This window comes from Sus scrofa, chromosome 2, assembly GCF_054392235.1.
Source record: "Sus scrofa isolate SSC_HxYL_T2T_F1_AM1 chromosome 2, Sscrofa_HxYL_maternal_Yorkshire_Landrace_v2.0, whole genome shotgun sequence".
Lineage (NCBI taxonomy): Eukaryota > Metazoa > Chordata > Mammalia > Artiodactyla > Suidae > Sus > Sus scrofa.
This window is the reverse complement of record NC_139384.1, coordinates 13,385,550-13,405,910: the sequence shown is the minus strand read 5'-3', so window position 1 is coordinate 13,405,910 and position 20,361 is coordinate 13,385,550. Positions and strand designations below refer to the sequence as shown.

The following is a 20,361-nucleotide window of genomic DNA, read 5'->3' as shown; positions in this document are numbered from 1 at the left end:
AAAACCTCCTAAGTTTCTCTGGTCCTGGCCCACCTTTAGGCAGGACAGCAGTGAAAATAACCACTTAAAACAAGAGATCCTGTTTTAATTCAGTGATTTAATTAAAGATTTCAGAAAAAAAAATCTTTGTAACCACCAAAACTTCTTACTTCAAAACTTAGAGAGCTCTTGACTTTTGCCACAGTTCTTTAATACAGAATTTTGTCTCTGGAAAAGAGAGCTCATTTTGGATGTAGCCAAAGGCGAGCCAGTGGATCATCACAGTATGAAAGCCTTTTAAAGGCAGACAGACCAGAGGGGTATATGGTGGCACTTAATCTGACATCTCATATTGTTTCTTTGTCGAAAGCAAAAGGCTGTGCCCTTATTTTAAATAGGCATCCTCAGACATGAAATCTCAGAAAACTGGCCAGAACCCTCTCGCTGTCCTTGCGCTGAAATCCTAGGTTAAAATGAGCTGAATGAGTAGTCTTCCATCTGGCAACCTAGGAACCTTGGCCCATAGCAACAGATTTTAACTATTCTGTTTCAAAATGAACTTCAAGTCCGACTACATTAGCTTGGATTATCTCATGGATGTTTTTTTCCAGTTACCTGGCCTGCTGCAAAGACTGAAGGGATTTATTTGACATTTTACTAGTTAAGGCTGCCTTTTTGTTGGTGTCTTGGAAGCTTAGAAATGTTTTCACATCAGCCAAATGATTTCACTGTCTTATGGAATGAAACAGGTCAAAAGTTCTTAGAAGCATGTATCTCTGCTTGCCAGAGGTTTATTTCAAAAAATAGTCTGGGAGTTCCCATTGTGGCTCAGCAGAAACAAATCTGACTAGTATCTGTGAGGACTCGGGTTCAATCCCTGGCCTCGCTTAGTGGGTTAAGGATCTGGTGTTGCCATGATCATATGATCAAAAAAATCATAGGCTGGAGTTCCCACTATGGCACAATGGGTTAAGAATCCTGCTGTGTAGGTTACAGCTGTGGCTCGGATTCAATCATAGGCTTTACTAAAAAGCAACCTTGTTGATAATACAAAATTGACCTAGAATAGAGCTGAACCCTAATTAAATCGGCTGAAACCCTAAATCAGTTCCTTCAGACAGAGCCTAAAGATCATCCAGGTACTTGGTTCTCAGCATTATGGGCAGAATTATGTGTCTGCTGTGGAAAGGTATTAGCAAGCTCTGCTTCACTTTTGGACCATGTTCCCCAATCTCATTTTGGTTGTTTCCCTGCCTGCTGATGAGATAATGGAATACAAGACCCCAATCCCCTCAGATCTTAGCATGCCTTGGCTTAAACCCTGACTCTCGAAGAAAGGCACTTACCTCTTAACAGGCAGCCACACTTCAGCCAGTTTGAGAAATGCAATTTTAAGAAAATAAAAATCCTAACAAATCAGATAAAGTCCTAAATCAGACAAATGGCACAAAAGAGATGAAAAGAAAGCTTCCCAGGAGAGGAAAAAATGTCCATGAGAAAGCAAACTGGGCTGAGGCTTTAAAAAGCATGGCCCTTCTCTCTTACAAAGTGTTCATCTTAACTGAGCACAGCAGGAGCTGGCTTCTGTCCCAGCTGTGGGGCGGGGGGGTGCTCCCAGGGCAGTGACCATGAGCCCAGAAGGCAGCTTTTGTCAGCAGGAAAGTCATTCTGGCAGAATATACTGGTTCTGTTAGCGGAGGCTGCTGCTGCTGCTGGCTTGAGAGCTGCCCATACCTGGGTGGTCTGGACTGTGTCGGTTCTGGGGAAGACAAGGAGGAGTAAGAAAATAAGAGGCTACCTAGGACAGGGGTGACCTGGGGAGACTCACTGGGCTGCAGCCACAGACCGCTACTATACCTTCTTTTTCTTCTTCTCTTTCTTCTTCCTTTTCCGTTCAGGATCCTCTTCTTTTTTCTTTTTCTTTTTCTTGTGATCTGAATCAGATGGTGTTTCTGTAGGAGATATGAGGCATCTGTCACCTGTAGAGGTCAAAATCTTCCACTGCTAGAACTCTGAAGTCTAGAGGAAAACCCCTAGTCAAGGGGGGCGGCTTTTCTTCAAATGACCAGAAAGGATTCAGAGGCACCGCTTAAACCCGTGCCCCAAATTCCTATCTGGCCAAAAGACCCCATTATGTCAACTGCTTCAAGGAGAATTCATGGAGTTCCCACTGTGGTACACTGGGTTAGGAATCACTGCAGCGGAGTTCCCCTGGTGGTGTAGCAGTTACAAACTCAACTAGTATCCATGAAGATGAGAGCTTGATCCCTGGCCCCTTAACTCAGTGGGTTAAGGTTCTGGCGTTGCTGTGAGCTGTGGTACAGGTCAAAGATGCAGCTAGGATCTGGCATTGCTGTGGCTGTGCTGTGGGCTGGCAGCTATAGCTCTGATTCAGCCTGGGAACGTCCACATGCCGCAGGTGCAGTCCGAAAAAGGACAAAAAAATACTGTAGAAGAAAACAATAAAAAAGAATCACTGCAGCTGCTCAGGTCATTGCAGAGGTTTGGTTTGGATCCCTAGCCTGGCGCAGTTGGTTAAAGGACCTGGGGTTGCCCCAGCTGCAGTATGGGTCACAGCTGTGCCTTGGATTCAATCCCTGGCCTAGGAATTTCCATATGCCACGGGCACAGCCATAAGTAAAAATTAATTAATTAAAAAGGAGAATTTGGGAGTCCTCAGCCCATAAGGAACTTAACTGGGTTTTTAACTGAGGAAGATTCAACCAAATTCAGAACATCTGGTTCTCTGGCTTTGAAGAGAACTGCTTCTTACCTGGGGGGACAGGATCTTGGGTACGGCTCTGTTTGTGCTTGTGCTTATTCTTCTTCTTGGGAGGCTGAATATGCATCAGACGACACTGTTCTGGCAACTGAAGGAACCAAAGGACGGTCTGGGTTAGCAGAGGGAGGAAATCCCCTACTTGCATCATCTGCTCTGCTCAGTAACTTAGGAAGGAACAGATGTGAGCAGAAAAACCACCTCCAAGGCTTTCAGGCCTACCCACTTGCCTTCTTCCTCCCCAAGAAGGGACTTACCGGGCCAGTGTGGAGGCGAAAACCAGCCAGCATGGTCCCTGTGATAGGATTAAAAGAGCCACCAAGAATAGGGGGCTTCTCAATGAGGGAGCGGAGGCTGCTGTTGTCATGGGAACCAGGCAGATCAATCATCCCTGGCAGGTCAGGCAGGAAGTTACTTAGCTTCTCCTTCACTTTCTTCCCACAGAATTTATTATAGGAATGTTCCAGGTTGTAGTGTGTGATCAGATTAGTGCTGCCAGTCAGCTCTGTGCTGCCTAAAGGATACAGGGAGAATCAAAATTTTAAAATTAGTCCTGGGAATTCCCGTTGTGCTCAGTGGGTTAAGGACCTGAGGTTGTCTCTGTGAGAATGCCAGCTCAATCCCTGGCTTCAGTCAGTGGGTTAAGGATCTGGTGTTGTCACAAGCTGCAGAAAAGGTCACCAGTGCAGTTCTGGGTCGACCCCTGGCCTGGAACGTCCATACGTTGCAGGTACGGCTGTAAAAAGAAAGAAAAAAGTTAGTCCCAAGAGTAGAGAATTTTTTAAAAAGTCACTGTGCCAGAAGGGAAAGTAAAGGACTATAATTTAAAGTAAAATATAAAGAATCTTTTAAGTGAAAATTTTAAAAATTAAAAGTGGAGTTCCCGTCGTGGTGCAGTGGTTAATGAATCCGACTAGGAACCATGAGTTTGCGGGTTCGATCCCTAGCCTTGCTCAGTTGGTTAAGGATCCGGCGTTGTCGTGAGCTGTGGTGTAGGTTGCAGATGCGGCTCAGATCCCGAGTTGCTGTGGCTCTGGCGTAGGTCGGTGGCTATAGCTCCGATTAGACCCCTAGCCTGGGAACCTCCATATGCTGCAGGAAGTGGCCCTAGAAAAGGCAAAAAGACAAAAAAAAAAAAAGTAAGTATAATATTATAGAATGGTAGGTTGGAGGCTGGAATATGAAGGAGGAAAAAATTGGCAAAAATCCACATAGGGCAGAGATGGAAACTGCTCTAACTCAATGACGAACCTCAGACTAACCAGAGCAATGACTTACATGATGCTTATACTCCATGCTAAACACTGTTCTGTTTTGGAGTTCCCGTTGTGGCAAGATGGAAATGAATCCAACTAGTATCTATGAGGACGAGGGTTCAATCCCGGGCCTTCGCTCAGTGGGTTAAGGATTGCCGTGAGCTGTGGTGTACGCTGGCAGCTGCGGCTGCAGCTCTGATTTGACTCCTAGCCTGGGAACTTCCAAATGCTGCATATGTGGCCCTAAAAAAGCAAAAAAAAAAATTTTAATTTAAAAATTAAAAAAAAAAAAAAAAAAAGAAAGAAATCGGGCAACTAGAATTCGAATCCTAACTGTCCTCTATACCTGTTTCCGCTTATCTATGGAACGCGGTAAAAGCTGTCTTAAAGACAATTTTTTTCAAGGTTCAAATGAAAACATATTGAAAACTTAGGTTCTGGAGTTCCCGTCGTGGCGCAGTGGTTAACGAATCTGACTGGGAACCATAGGTTGTGGGTTCGGTCCCTGCCCTTGCTCAGTGGGTTAACGACCCGGCGTTGCCGTGAGCTGTGGTGTAGATTGCAGACGTGGCTCGGATCCCGAGTTGCTGTGGCTCTGGCATAGGCCAGTGGCTACAGCTCCAATTGGACCCCTAGCCTGGGAACCTCCATATGCCTCGGGAGCGGCCCAAGAAATAGCAAAAAGACAAAAAAAAAAAAGAAAAGAAAAAGAAAGAAAGAAAGAAAACTTAGGTTCTGAACTATGAGCCCATTGAGGGCACCTAAGCCTTGCGAAGGCACTCTGTACTTTCTCTAAATTCTTTATTATATAAATGGAAGGCATTATTAGTATAAATATTTATGGCTGGCTTTTTTCAAAGAATACAAACTTAGTAATTTAACTAGGATTCAGTGGCGAGAGTTAGAAATATCTAGCCTACAATTTCATGTAGTTATTATTTTTATTATTGTTTTGCTTTTTAGGGCTGTACCTGTGGCATATGGAAGTTCTCAGGCTAGAGGTCGAATCAGAGCTGCAGCTGCCAACCTATGCCACAGCCACAGCAATGCCAGATCTGAGCTGCATCTTTGACCTATAGCTCAGCTCACGGCAACACCAGAGGCTTAACCCACTGAGCAAGGCCAGGGATCAAACCCACATCCTCATGGATATTAACTGGGTTTGCAACCCACTGAACCACAATGGGCACTTCCTCATGTACAGTTGTGATGAACACTCAGGGTACAAATGACAAAAGTGACTTGTTTATAATTACTGAGAAAACCCAGGTTCTGAACTATGAGCCCACTGAGGGCAGCTAAGCCTTGAGAAAGCACTCTGTGCTTTCTCTAAATTCTTTAAGGATCCATCCAACTTTCTGTTCTGAACATCACTTCTATGAGTATGATTTATAGTAACTCCGCTCCTGAAAACTAATCTTGCGTTCCAGTATTCTCTTAGTTAATTCACTGCAGATTCCAAAAAATTTTTAAACTTCCACCTCACTCTTGGTTCCCCTATTTTAATTTATGGCACCCACATTCTCCAGATATCTTTTTTTTTTTTTTTTTTTTGTCTTTTTGCCTTTTCTGGGGCCACTCCTTCGGCATATGGAGGTTCCTAGGCTAGGGGTCGAATCGGAGCTATAGCCACCGGCCTACACCAGAGCCACAGCAACGCAGGATCCGAGCCGCATCTGCAACCTGCACCACAGCTCACGGCAACGCCAGATCCTTAACCCGCTGAGCAAGGGCAGGGATCGAACCCGCAACCTATGGTTCCCAGTCAGATTCGTTAACCACTGAGCCACGATGGGAACTCCTCCAGATATCTTTAGAAGCAGTACTCAGTTCAAAAATCTCAATGGTTTCCTATTCCCTCGGCAAAAAGCTCAAACTCCTTTAACTGGGACCCATGGTTAAACACATCTTACTGTAACTTAGCTTTGAGGCCTAACCAACACTATTCTCCCATGCAAAATTTCTGATCCACTGAAATGGGTATCCATCATCTCCTGAAGCAAAACTAAACAAAACAAAACACCCCTCATATTGTTTCCTTTTAGAAAATTTCTTTTAGGAAGATTGACCTAATTCTAGGAAAATTCTTAATTTTCTTAAACAATCTGAAGTCTTCAAAGTCCAGCTAAAGTGACAGCTTATTCTTGCTGTCATTTTGAATAAGACGGAACACATTTTGAAAACCATCATGTAGTCATGTGGTTCTTAGTAGTTTGTGAGGCATGACCAGAAAATAATGACATTGGCTCTGACAAGAAGTAATAATCACAGAGTTCCCGTCGTGGTGCAGCGGAAACAAATCTGACTAGGAACCACGAGGTTGCGGGTTTGATCCTTGGCCTTGCTCAGTGGGTTAAGGATCCGGCACTGCCATGAGCTGTAGTGTAGGTCGAAGATGTGGCTCAGATATGGCATTGCTGTGGCTCTGGCCTAGGCCAGCAGCAACAGGTCTGATTAGAGCCCTAGCCTGGGAACCTCCACATGCCTCTGATGCAGCCCTAAAAGGACAAAAGACAAAAAAAAAAAAAAAGAAAGAAAGAAAGAAAGAAAGAATAATCACTACTTTATTCTTAAACCATACACTTTGAAGTCTTAGGTAAAATTATTTGCTCAAAAACAAGGACCAGGAGTTCCCGTCATGGCGCAGTGGTTAACGAATCGGACTAGGAACCATGAGGTTGCGGGTTCGGTCCCAGCCCTTGCTCAGTGGGTTAACAATCCGGCATTGCCGTGAGCTGTGGTGTAGGTTGCAGATGCGGCTCGGATCCTGCGTTGCTGTGGCTCTGGCTACAGCTCCGATTGGACTCCTGGCCTGGGAACCTCCATATGCTGTGGGAGCGGCCCAAGAAATAGCAAAAAAAGACAAAAAAAAAAAAAAAAAACAAGGACCAGGCTTACTCATCTCTCTCCTCTTCTCATCATATGTCTCCTTTATACCCAGGATTTGCCCAGAACAGATATTCAAGTGATTAATGTAAATAGGTACAATCAAAATAAGTTAAGGTTAAATAAACTGCTGGTAGACATCAATCACTAACTAAAGTCAAGTCAACCTCTCTATGCTTTAGTTTTTCAGCTTTAAAAAGCAGATAACAATGCCTATTTCAAGGGGCTATTGTAAGTATTAAACACTAAAACATATCTAACTGCACTGTGAATTTCAAGGTCTGTAACAAATCATTTCCCTCAGATATTTTTGGGCCATACCCATGGTACAAGGAAGTTCTAAGGCCAGGAATCAATCCAAGCCGAAGCTGCAACCTATTGCCACAGCTGTGGCAATGCCAGATCCGTAACTGGCTAGGCCACAGTAGGAACTCCTTCTTCAGCTCTTTTTTTTTTTTTTTTTAAATCTTTACTCTCTTAGGGCTGCATTTGTGGCATATGTAAGTTCCTACGCTAGGGGTCGAATGGGAGCTGTAGCCACTGGCCTACAATCACAGCCACAGCAACGCCAGATCCTTAACCCATTGAGCAAGGCCAGGGATCGAACCTGTGTCCTCATGGATACCAGTCAGATTCGTTTCCTCTGAGCCGTGACAGGAACTCCCCTCCTTCAGCTCTTGATGTAGCAGTAGGACTTGGGATGAACTAAATGTCATCCTGGAGACTTAACATGTCCAAAATGACTTGATATCCATCTCCTCAAACCTGTCCTTTCCTGATCTTAGCACTACCATCCACCTAATTATTCAAGCCAAACATTTCCAAACTGCCCTCAATTCCTCTGTCCTTCAATTCTATTTTCAATACTGCATTCCTGTCAGTTCTACCTCTAACATTTATTTGGCATCCATTTACTTCTCTCCTCTACTGCTATTTCCTAGTTCAAACTATCATCTCTTTCCTGAACTACTAAGCTGTAACTTCTGACCAATTTTCCCACTTTTCTTCTTTTTTTTTAAGGGCAGCACCCAAGGCATATGGAGGTTCCCAGGCTAAGGGTCAAATCAGAGCTACAGGTGCCGGCCTACACCAGAGCCACAGCAATGCTAGAGCTGTGCTGCGTCTGCAACCTACACCACAGCACAGGACAACACTGGATCCTTAACCCACTGAGTGAGGCTAGGGATCAAACCCACAACCTCATGCTTCCTAGTCGGATTCATTTCTGCTGTGCTATGACGGGAACTCCCCCACTTTGCTTCCTTAATAGAGCTGCTCGAATGATTGAAAATAAGCAAATAAGTTAGAAGTTAGATCACTTCAGACTCTTGTGTCAAAATGGTTCCCCCTGAACTTAAAATGTCTTATAGAGGCCTCTGCCTACCTCTCCCACCTTCATCTCCTATCGCTCTTTCCCTGTTCACTTCCCCGGAGTGCAAGTGGTTTTCTGTCCCTCAAATATTCAAGGTTATTCTCACATTGGGCCTTCTAATCTCATTTTTTGTATCTAGAGTTCTCTCTCCTCCCACTCATAAATGGCTAGCTCTTCCTTTGTGCTTATATTTTAGCTCTAATGTTATCTACTCAGAAAGGGCTCTCCTGATCACTCTAGCTAAAGCAGTTCTGCCCCCTCAATTCTTTATCACATTTCCCCCTTGTAGCCATAACCACTATCTGATACTATCTGTTTATCCGCAGATATCTGTTTATCACTCTTTGACTCCTCCACTGGCAGGTAAACTCCCAAACAGGCAAGGATCTTGTCAGTTTTGTTCACAGCTGTATCTTCAGCAATTGGAAGAGTGCTTGGTACACAGAGTGGGTGCGCAACAAAATAATTTTTTGAATGAAAGAACCTGGTTTAATTCTAATCACTTCTTCGAACACATTTTGAAACCCCGAGGCCCAGAGGAAGAAAGGCAACATTTCCCAAACCAACAGGAAGTTTGAAGCAGATCTGGAACTGGGTCCGCAGGGATGTTAAATCAGGACCCTCAAATACCAAACTCAAAGCTAGGATAATCTTTAGGGAGTCAAAAACCAGCGTCAGGGGCAGGATCGGGCGTGAAAGGTGGTCAGGGAGATCCACTCTCTTCCCACCCCTAATCCATCCCAATTCCAATCATTCTTTCGGTTGTGAATCCTCAGAACCTCTTCTAGTATAGTGTTCCGAAATCGCGCCACGCGTTGCCTAGGTTACCCCTCACCCCAGTCGGAAGGCTGAGAGCCACGCCCCGCCTCTCCTCGCTATGATCTGATTGGCTGGCTTTGACCAGGCCTTGTACTCACCCGGCAGTTCCCGCATTAGGTAGAAGGGGCCACAACCGGCCGCTGACTTGTCGGAGCCGGGAGCGGCTGTGGCCGCGGTAGAGGGCGGGGCGGGGCCCGGCCCCCCGCCCGGAGGAGGAGGCGGTGGGGGTGGAGGTTTTCCAGGTCCGAAGCCAAGTGCGGTCGGGGGCGGTGGTGGGTCAGCCTGAGCTCCGAACAGCGCCGTGAAATTCTCCATCGCCTCCTCCGCCCCGGCGCTGTCTCGGTGTCTGGCGTTGGTGACGTTCATTGGTCAATCTTTTCACAGAGTACCGCCCTCCTCCTTCAGGAGCCTCTCACCATTGGGTTGCCTCGGGCCCTTCCTACCTTCTTCCTGCAACTACTTCCGTCGCCTTCTGAGAACGTTCCGGAAGTACTATTTAACTTTATTTAAATTCTCCTGTATCTCCTACTTGCCGCAGTCGCATATGTCCAATAAAATGATTTAGGTGGAAAAAAAGACAGCTAGATTAGCCAATAAAATATCAAAGCCCTTTCTCCATTTTTAACCTGACGCAGAAGCCAGTCAGAGATCTGCTTCCGGATCTAGAGGCGGTGCATCCGAGACTAGGCCCAATGGAAGCACAATGATGGGAGAGGCGGGACCAGGCTCACGGACTCCGTGGAGCGGCTGGCGCCGCTAGAGCCGGGAAGATGGCGGTTCTCGCGCCTTTAATTGCTCTTATTTATTCGATACCTCGACTATCACGATGGCTGGCCCGACCTTACTACCTTCTGTCAGCCCTCCTCTCTGCTGCCTTCCTACTCGTGAGGAAGCTGCCCCCTGTCTGCTACAATCTCCCCACGCAACGCGAAGACGGCAACCCGTGTGACTTTGACTGGGTGAGCGACCCCCCGCCTTAGGACCCCGCGACCTTGACACCCTGTCCTAGGTTGCATCTACGAGATGCGAGGTTCACCAGTTTGAGAACACCTGAGGTTCCCAACCTGTAGCGGACTTAAGCTATTAAGAATCTAGAGCCTGGGCGGTCGTCGAGTGTAAACCTCTTCACGTTTAAGATGGGAATACAGCGAGTTAGCCTGCCGGGGTCTTCTGACTCCTGAGTCCAAGGTCCTTTCCGTCTCACAATTCGTACCTACCCAAACGAGGCATCTGCACTGTTTTACAGTGCTGCTCTCGTTATGTAAAGCTCTTGAGGAATCAGTGAGGTAAACAAGGCAAGTAGTAGTAATCTCGTTTCACTGATGAAGAAATTGATCTCGGCGTAGTTAGGAGACTTGTCCAAGGTCACACAACTAGTGAGTGGCTGGGACTTGAAACCACTCTTCTGGCCAAAGCAGCAGCACCATCAGTCATTTTAATTCAGTTAACAACTGCAGAGGGAGGACTGTATGCTAGGCACTGTGCTGCATCCTGAGAATGTAAAAATGAATAAAGTTTTAGGCCTATTGAAATGGAATTGTAAAAAAAATTCATTGTAAAGAAATCAATCTGAACTCTCTTGCAGTACTTCCTAAGTAGAAGTGGAAGGACCACTCAGAAAAATAAGATGAAGTTCTGTGCCCTCTTCTGTATAGCTGACTGTTTACGAGGAAGGAGGGCCATCCTGAGTTTTTGTCTTTTTTTTTTCCAGGTCCCAGAATGAGTCTTGACTTTTGACAGAACCTACTTCCTTACTTTTATTCTCCTTCCCTTGTTTACTTTTTCATACTTCCGCCGTTCTTTCCCAGTGTTATTAAGTAGCTCATGTATAGCTGTGGTGCTTCAAAAGATCCATTTGGGGGGCAGGGGGGCGAACCTGCGGAGTATGGAGGTTCCCAGGCTAGGGTCAGATCAGAGCTACAGCCTATGCCACAGCCATAGCAACGTGGGATCCAAGCTCTGTCTCAGATCTACACCACAGCTCAAGGCAATGGCAGATCCCTGACCCACTGAGCGAGGCCAGGGATTGAACCCGGATCCTCATGGGTACTAGTCAGATTCGTTTCCACTGTGCCATGACAGGAACTCCAAAAGAACCTATTAAGTAGGGACCTTTAACTATTTAGAGTTTATAGCTAGTGTTTGTTTTCCTGGAAAAAATCTTTTACTATTTCCTTGGTGATTTGGAAGTTAGAATATTAAGGTAAATAATCTTAGCAATAACAGGTAAACCTCAAAATTTCAGTGGCTTGGAGTTCCCACCATGGTGCGGTGGGTTGAGAATCCAACTGCAGTTCCTTGGAAGAACAGGTTCGATCCCTGGTCCAGGAACTTCCATATGCTGTGGGTGGAAGAAAAAGAAAAAAAGAGGGAGTTCCTGTTGTGGAGCAGTGGAAGCAATCCAGCTAGTATCCATGAAGATTCAGGTTCAATCCCTGGTCTTGTTCAGTGGGTCAGGGATCCAGCATTGCCATGAGCTGTGTTGTAGGTCACAGATGTGGCTCAGATCCTACGTTGCTGTGACTGTGATGTAGGCCAGTAGCTGTAGCTCCAACTCGACCCCAAGTCTAGGAACTTCCATATCCTGAGGCTGCAGCACTAAAAAAAAAAAAAAGGAAAAAAAAAATTTCAGTGGCTAAACAGAATAAAAGTCCATTTCTATTTTATTAAATAAAAGAAATAATCAAGCACTTTACTTTTCCTCTATACACTGTCAGAGTAATAAATAGTTGATAAGGGAATGTTAATTTCCTACTAGAAGAATTTGAAGTAATACAGAAAGAGTGATAGCATTTAAAGATTATGTAGCACTCTGGAGTTCCTGTTGTGTCTCGGTGGTTTAGAAACCTGACAGAATGTCTTGTGAGGATGCAGGTTTGATCCTTGACCTCTCTCAGTAGGTTGAGGATCTGGTGTTGCCACAAGCTGTGGCGTAGGTGGCAGATGCAGCTCAGATCCAGTGTTGCTGTGGCTGTAGTGCAGGCTGGTAGCTGCGGCTCTTATTTGACCCCTAGCCTGAGAACTTCCATATGCTGCAGGTTCTGCCCTAAAAATAAAATAAAAATTATGTAGCACTCTAATGAAATAATAAATCTAGGCAATGATCATCTCAAGCCATCAGATGAAAGGTTGATATGTCATCTGCAGTGAGTTAGTAGAGAGTACATACCACCTCTATGATGTTACAGCTATGCTGCAGCTGCGGCAACAAAGAGTCCTTTAACCCATTGTTTTGGGCTGGGGATCAAACCCTAGTCCTGGTGCTGCAGAGACGCTGTCAGTCCCATGGTGCACCAGCAGGAAGTCCTGTAATTTGCTTTATGTTTCTCTAACAAAAGAAATGGATGGCATAGATGAAATGGAACCATATTGGCAAAATACTACCATTGAAGCTGAGTAATAGGTATTTTATTAGTAATAGGGGTTTATATTAATACAACACACATTTTATACACAGACACACACACACACACACACATGGATGGAAAATGATTTTCCCTTTATCTGTCTGGGCTCTTGCCGGAGGACCCCGGTAATGCAAAATAGGTTAAAGACAAAGGAAGTTCCTTTGTGGTACATCAGGTTAAGGATCTGGTGTTGTTGCAACTATGGCTTTGGGTTCAGTCCCTGGCATGGGAACTTCCACATGCCACAGCTACAGCCAAAATAAATAAATAAATAAATAAAATAAAGACGATTAAAATAAAAATGCAAACAGAAAGGAGTTCCCTGGTAGTGTTGTCGTTGCTGTAGCTTGGGTTGCTGCTGTGGTGTGGGTTCACTACCTGGCCCAGGAACTTCCATATGCTGTGGACACAGAATGAATGAATAAATACATAAATAAAAACAATTTATTGGAGTTCCCATCGTGGCTCAGTGGTTAACGAATCCAACTAGGAACCATGAGGTTGCAGGTTCGATCCCTGGCCTTGCTCAGTGGGTTAAGGATCGGGCGTTGCTGTGAGCTGTGGTGTAGGTTGCAGACGCGTCTCAGATCCCGCGTTGCTGTGGCTCTGGTGTAGGCCGGTGGCCACAGCTCCGATTAGACCCCTAGCCTGGGAACCTCCATATGCCATGGGAGCGGCCCTAGAAAAGTCAAAAAGACAACAAAACAGAACAAAACCAATTTATTAACATGTATAACTTGTATACATGGGCGATAGCTAGGGGAAAATGAGTAGCTCAAAAAAGGTGGTTTAGGACTCCAGCTTATATGTCATCTTCAACTATGAACAATAAATTTGTGAAGAAATGACGGGACAAAGGAAAGCTGTTTTAGGCTTCCAAGAACAGAAAACTGTGGAAAGGTAAATTGAAGGTAGATAAAGTCTAGTTTGTTATCTAGGTTCCTCTGGTGCTGCCTCCAGGCTGATAGGGTCTAAAGTTATCTCCACTGACTAATTTTGTCCTTGGTATAGAAGATTAGAAGGACACCTTTTGAAAGTTTATGTCCTGTTTTTAGACAAATGGGGGAGGGCAGGAACTTTTCTAAATTATTCTACTTCTCAGTTGCCTTTAGGCTCAAGATAATCCTTATGTCAAAGTGGCATATTTTGGGGTGGCATATTCTGCTACCCTCGATATCTTTTCTATTTTTTTTTTTTTTTTTTTTTTTTTGGCCGCCCTGTGGTATATGCAGTTCCCAGGCCAGGGATCAGATGTGACCCCCAGTCGTGACCTAAGCCCCAGCTGCAGCAACGCAGATCCAGATCCTTAACCCACCGTGCCGGGGACCGAACCTACATTCCAGTGCTCCTAAGACGCCACTGGGATCCCCCACAGTAGGACTCCTGTTTGAAAATTTCTTCAATAGAAAGTTTAAAAACAATGACTAGCAAGTAGAATAACCAAGGGGGCTTTGGTTTATATAGTTATTCTGGAATCCTGTCTCATTCTGACTTCAGCAGATAGACTTAAGGTCATTCCAGCATCATCCAGACAGAAGATGAGGAAAGAAAGCTGGAATGCAAGGGCATGCCCCTTTTTAACTGCCTGGGCACAGAAGTGTCACAGCACTTCCACTCACATGCCATTTAGCGGTACTGTTGACACAGTTCTACCTATGCTAGAAGGGAGTCTACCTGTAGTATTCCCAGGAGAAAAAAGAAATAAGGTTTGGAGTATACAAGGCCCCTTCCCACAGGTCCAGTCTCAGTCTTTAGAGTATATTTCTTTTAGTCCTACCCTCAGTCTCCTGATTGGCCATAGTTCCCTTTTTAAATTCATCTTTCTCAATTATAAGTGCCAGTTCTGGAGCTCCTTGCTGTGGTGCAGTGGGTTAAGAATCCACCTACAGAATTTCCACTGTGGCTCAGTGGTAATGAACCTGACTAGTATCCATGAGGATGAGGGTTAGATCCCTGGCCTCACTCAGTGGGTTAAGGATCCAGTGTTGCTGTGAGCTGTGATGTTGATCGAAGATGCAGTTTGGATCTGGTGTGGTTGTGGTGTAGGCTGGCAGCTGCAGCTCTGATTCTACCCCTGACCCAGGAACTTAAATCTGCCATGGGTGCAGCCCTAAAAAGACACACACACACACACTTGCACGCACGCACGCACGCAAAAGAATCCAACTACAGGAGTTCCCATTGTGGCTCAGCAGATTAAGAATCCAGCATACTGTCCGCGAGTGCAGGTTCAATCCCTGGCCTTGCTCAGTGGATTAAGGATCTGGTGTTGCACAAGGAGCAGTGTAGGTCACAGATGTGGCTATGATCTGGCGTTTCTGTGGCTGTGGTGTGGGCCAGCAGCTGCAGCTCTGTGGGTGTGGCCTTAACAACAACAACAAAAAGAATCCAACTGCTGTGGCTCAGTTTGTTTCAGAGGCTTGGGTTCGATCCAACCCAGGCCTGGCACGCTCAGCTAAAAGATCCTGCATTGATGCAGTTGTGGCTTGGATTCAGCCTCTGGCCTGGGAACTTCCATATGCCAAGGGCACAGCCATTTAAAAGAAAAAAAGTTAGTGCCAATTCTAACCCAATTTCAGTCTTGAAAATGCTTCATAATTTCTGCTTAGATGTAATATTTAATAAGGCCTGCCATTCTCTACCCCACACCTTACATGTCCATATCTAAATCTAGTCAGTTGTTTTTTATTCGAGATTGAGGCTAAAAACCTAGCTGTAAATTGTAGTCGATTGGTTCTGTCTGAAACAATGACGTGGGTGCCTGTATTATAAACAGAAAGGTATGGAAAGCCTCTGACCATCCAGTTTGTCGTTGGGCTTCCTGGCCTTCTCTCACAAGGTCCTTATTCTTCATTGCAGTCTTTCCTCTTTGAAATTATCTTGTTTGTTTCTTTGTTGTGTTTACTGTCTGTCACACTTGTTGACATGGAGCTTACCTTCTAGAAAGAAAAAACTCTAAGCCACGCGTACTGAAAAGGACCTTTGAGTGTTTTGAAAGGCCTCCTACTCTTCAATTACATTAAAGACGCATGGTTTATCACTGTGAATATTAGGTGGAGCTGAATGACTTAAAACCAAACGAGTGGAGTATTAATGGAATATTATTGAGAAGGTTTACCTGGAAGTTTTTTTTTTTTTTTTTTTTTTTTTTTTCTCCTTTTGGGGCTGCACCTGTGACATGTGGAAGTTCCTGGGCTAGTCGTTGAATTCAAGCTGAACTGGAGCTGCGGCTGAGGCCTGTGCCACAGTCACATTGAGCCGCATCTGTGACCTGTGCTGCAGCTTACAGCAGTGACAGATCCTTAGCCCACTGAGTGAGGCCAGGGATCAAACCTGCATCCTCACAGAGACAACATCAGGTCCTTAACACCACTGAGCTACAACGGGAACTCCTGGAAGAGTTTTATTTTTTATCAGGCTCACACTGAATTTGTTGTAGTATGTTATAGTTTTGTACCATGTAGTTTATAAAACTCATGCTCATTATCGTCTTTCATCCTCACAATAGCATTTTGAAATAGATAATGTTCAGTCAAGGAAACCAAAGCTCAGAGGTCAAGTGCTTTGTGGAAAAGCATCAGCCAGTTTGCAGCGAGGGCAGAACCTGAAACTAGATCTTCTGACTGGTGTTTTCCCCACTACATCTTAGCTGGCTCCAGTTACTTCTCTGTTATTGCCATTCCCAGCCTGGATCTCTTTTGGTTTTTATTACATATTTGGCTTCCTTGCTTACCCAAATCCTTTCTTGTCATGGCGTTCCTGTCACTTTGATTCTGTTCCAGAGAGAAGTAGAGATCCTGATGTTTCTCAGTGCCATCGTGATGATGAAGAACCGAAGATCCAGTAAGTTTAGCCTGCTTCTGAAGGTTCAGACTGATGACCTCAAGGTGCTTTCATGTTACGAGAGAGACATGAATTTGGTGAACTTGTCCCTCATTCCATTCCGAGGCTGAATTTGATCTTTTATTCCCCACCCCACCCCCTCCCATTTCAAAATACTCCAAGGAGAGGGGGGAAATAGGAGGACATGGGAGCATGTAGCCCAGCCTGACCTGTGACATCTTTGTGTTTCAGTCACCGTGGAACAACACATAGGCAACATCTTCATGTTTAGTAAAGTGGCCAATGCAATTCTTTTCTTCCGCCTGGATATTCGCATGGGCCTGCTTTACCTTACACTCTGCATAGGTAAGGATACTGCAAGACTTGGTTGTGGGAACCAAATTCCAACCCCAAACCAGGTTTTCTATTTCTTTTTCCCATATCTTGTACCTAATTCATTATGTGTGTAGCTCAGATGATAAGAATCTAGAGAGATTTGATTTTTCTTTCATTCATTTATTCATTCAGTTTTGGTCTTTTTAGGGCTGCATCCACGGCATATGGAAGTTCCCAGGCTAGGGGTTGAATCGTAGCTGCAGCTGCTGGCCTATGCCACAGCAACACGGAATCTGAGCCACATGTGTGACCTACACTACAGCTCACAGCAGCGCTGGATCCTTGACCCACTGAGCAAGGCCAGGGATGGTACCCACAGCCTTATGGATACTGGTCAGATTCATTTCTGCTGTGCCACACCGGGAACTCCCAGAGATTTCATTTTAAGAGGAAGGAACTGTATCTATGTATGTCCACAAATGGCAGTCTTTGGTGCTTGAAATATTTGAGTTGATTTGAAAGTAAATCTGCTGTCCTCGGCCTTACATGTGCCCTTGAAATCTTGTTTCTGTGTTTAGTGTTCCTGATGACATGCAAACCCCCCCTGTATATGGGCCCTGAGTACATCAAGTACTTCAGTGATAAGACCATTGATGTGAGTGCTCTTCCTCCTTCCTGTTTCTTGGGTCCCTTGTGGATGATCTTGTAGTTGAGCTCTCTCCTCACTAGGAGGAGCAGCAGTGCTTCAGAGTGAAAATCAAGGGCATGGTGGGTCATTATGGGATCTCGGGGAGAGAGGTATGAGGAAGCCAGGGTGAGGAATTCGACGCTAAGGTGTGACTCTTTCAGGAGCCTGTGTAATCCAGTTCACTGTTTCTTCTCGTGTGTCAGGAAGAGCTGGCGCGGGACAAGAGGGTCACTTGGATCGTGGAGTTCTTTGCCAATTGGTCTAATGACTGCCAGTCATTTGCTCCTATCTATGCTGACCTCTCGCTCAAGTGAGTAGTACAAAGGAAGGGATGAGAGAAACTTTACCTCCCCTCATTGTTTTTGACCTTGATTTTTGCACATTTCAACCAAAGGCACTTCCACTCCCACCCCCCACTGTCTGTACTTCTACTTTCGTTGATTCATTCTCCCTTCTTTTACTATGTTAAATATATTCTTCTCAGGTACAACTGCACAGGGTTAAATTTTGGGAAGGTGGACGTTGGACGCTACACTGATGTTAGTACACGGTATGTAGGGCCTGGGTCGGGAATCACTTTGAGTCATGTATACAGGTACATTCACAGAGTACTTTCTGGGCCCTGTAGGTACAAAGTGAGCACGTCACCCCTCACCAAGCAGCTCCCTACCCTAATCCTCTTCCAAGGTGGCAAGGAAGTCATGCGGCGGCCACAGATTGACAAGAAAGGACGAGCTGTCTCCTGGACTTTTTCTGAGGTATATGAAAGAGTGGGCAGGTGGTTTGGAGAAGGGTAAGGAACAGTGGGTGAGTTTTGGAACCCAACTTGGGTTCGATTCCTAGTCCTGCTACTTGCCTACAAGCTTTTTTTTTTTTTTGCTTTTTAGGGATGTAGCCATGGCATTTGGAGGTTCCCAGGCTAGGGATCTAATTGGAGCTACAGCTGTTGCCTTGCACCACAGCCACAGCAACGCAGGATCCGAGCCGTGTCTGCAACCTACACCACGCAGGATCCTCAACCCACTGAGCAAGGCCAGGGATCAAACCTGCAGCCTCATGGTTCCTAGTCGTTTCCACTGCGCCATGATGGGACTTGCTGGCCCACAAGGTTTCAGAGTGTGGACTAGTTAAAAGACCTCCTTCATGAATTCACTCAGCAAATTTATATTATGTTTCTACTAGTACTGGGGAAAATTATTAGTTAAGATTCAATCTCAGTAGTTCTTGTACCCATAGCCTTAGGTTCCTTAGCAGTCATTGGCAACAATAGCACTTTGTTTTTCAGATTGCATTAAATAATGTGGCTGTAATTCTTGGTATAGTAAGTAGTATGTAGTAGGTATTAGGAGTTCCCATTGTAGCTCAGCGGTAACGTACCCAACTAGTATCCATGAGGACACAGGTTTGATCCCTGGCCCCGCTTAGTGGGTTAAGGGTCTGGCATAGCCGTGAGCTATAATGTAGGTCGCAGAAGTGGTTCATATCTGGTGTTGCTGTGGCTGTGGTGCAGGCTGGCAGCTACAGCTCCGATTCAGCCCCTAGCCTGGGAACTTCCACATGCTACAGTGTGGCCCTTAAAAAAAGAAAGGTACTTAAATATTAGTTGACTTTTCCAGGTGTCCAAAAAAGGAGAGCTGGGTTAGACTAGACCCCTGTCCCTCACTTCCTCCTTTCCTAGACTGTCTAAATACAACTGACCCTTAAACAAATGGGTTAGAACTGTGCAGATCCACTTCTGTGAATATTTTTCAGTAATAAATACTACAGTACTACACAATCCCTGCAGTTTGAATCTGTACATGTGGAACCACAGATTCTAGGATCTGTGAATACAGAAGGCTGACACTAACTTATAGGTGGATTCTGGGCTGCAAAGAGGGTTGGCATCCCTAACCACACCATTGTTCAGGGGTCAAGTGTACTTCCCAGGGTCCTTTCCAACCAGAACCCTGATGTGTGCATCTCTTTTTCACAGGAGAATGTGATTCGAGAATTCAACTTGAATGAGCTGTATCATCGGGCCAAGAAGGTGTCAAAGGCTGGTGATAATATCCCCGAGGAGGAGCCTATAGCCCAAACGCCCACTGCAGCGCCAGATCAGGAGAGCAAGAAAGACAAATAAGATCCCTGCTCTCAGTGCTTCCTCTCCTGTCAATCCCAGGCACCTCTGAGGCTCTGCCCTTTCTGTAACCACAAGCCTGGCCTGAGGCCTTGGACTTTAATTTATGTTTTTCCTGTTTGGCTACGTCTAGGTGGGGCAGGGTATTGCTTCTGATTTTTAAGAGGCATCCAGGTATGACAGGTATCCTTCAGGAAGGCCTCCACTCCAGTGGCCTGCTCTTTAACTGGAGAGAGGGAACCATCTTATGTGGTGGCGGAGGAAATGCTTTCCCACCAAGCTTGGGCGCTCACACATCTCCACCACGTCCGGTTTCATTATTCCTTTTAGCGGACCTACACAGCCGTAGATTAGATTAGATTAAAGCCTAACAACAGGCCAAGATGCAGCAGTAGTGCTAAGATTTTTTTCCCTCAAGGATTCTTACTTTAGGCCCTTCTGGCTTGGTTTGTGGCCTGCATTAAAAAGTATAAGCCTGTCACTGGTCCCAAGGAGAAACCTTTAACCTCAGAGTTTTCGTATGGAATAATCTCCCTATTTTATGGAGATTGCGAAGAAGAGGAATAGAAGTTTGAGACGTCCGGTGGGGCCTGGAGGAGAAAGCCCCTACCACGGTTGGAGTTCACTTACCTTCCTACCTCCTCCCCACTGCCAGTTGATGTTTTTCCATAATAAAGAGACTGGGATTTACTTTTGACTGTGCTTTTGTGTGTGATTCATGTGTTAGAGATGCCAAGCTACTGCGGAGGAATTATCCATCTCCTTAATTTCAAAGACCATCCTGGTTAGTTTCATGCATTAGTCCCCAGGATTGTGGAGTGGAGGTTTAGTTTTCACAACCCCAGGGTTAGACTGCGGACTTCGTTTGGGTTTGGCTCGCGAGTCCTAGGAAGGAGAT

At 45.3% G+C, this 20,361-nt stretch overlaps 2 protein-coding genes across 3 annotated transcripts; one reads left to right on the top strand and one right to left on the bottom strand.

Annotated features, from left to right (window-relative positions):
- Positions 1-77: 77 nt before the first annotated feature.
- MED19 (mediator complex subunit 19) lies at positions 78-9,565 on the bottom strand. The gene is made up of 5 exons (XM_003122715.6): positions 9,190-9,565; positions 3,016-3,272; positions 2,753-2,849; positions 1,837-1,931; positions 78-1,738 (listed from the first exon to the last, which is right to left on the bottom strand). The coding sequence occupies exons 1-5, from the start codon at positions 9,455-9,457 to the stop codon at positions 1,670-1,672; spliced, it is 786 nt and encodes a 261-aa protein (XP_003122763.3). The 5' UTR covers positions 9,458-9,565; the 3' UTR covers positions 78-1,669.
- Positions 9,566-9,822: 257 nt separating this feature from the next.
- Positions 9,823-20,160, top strand: TMX2 (thioredoxin related transmembrane protein 2). Of its 2 annotated transcripts, none has more exons than XM_005660896.4 (8): positions 9,823-10,050; positions 16,281-16,341; positions 16,573-16,686; positions 17,235-17,311; positions 17,548-17,654; positions 17,829-17,894; positions 17,973-18,102; positions 19,320-20,160. In XM_005660896.4, the coding sequence occupies exons 1-8, from the start codon at positions 9,862-9,864 to the stop codon at positions 19,464-19,466; spliced, it is 891 nt and encodes a 296-aa protein (XP_005660953.1). In that variant the 5' UTR covers positions 9,823-9,861; the 3' UTR covers positions 19,467-20,160. The 2 variants fall into 2 exon arrangements, with proteins under 2 accessions (XP_005660953.1, XP_084867224.1); XM_085011098.1 differs by lacking the exon at positions 9,823-10,050 and adding an exon at positions 13,017-13,737 and having other exon boundaries at positions 15,818-16,341.
- Positions 20,161-20,361: the final 201 nt, after the last annotated feature.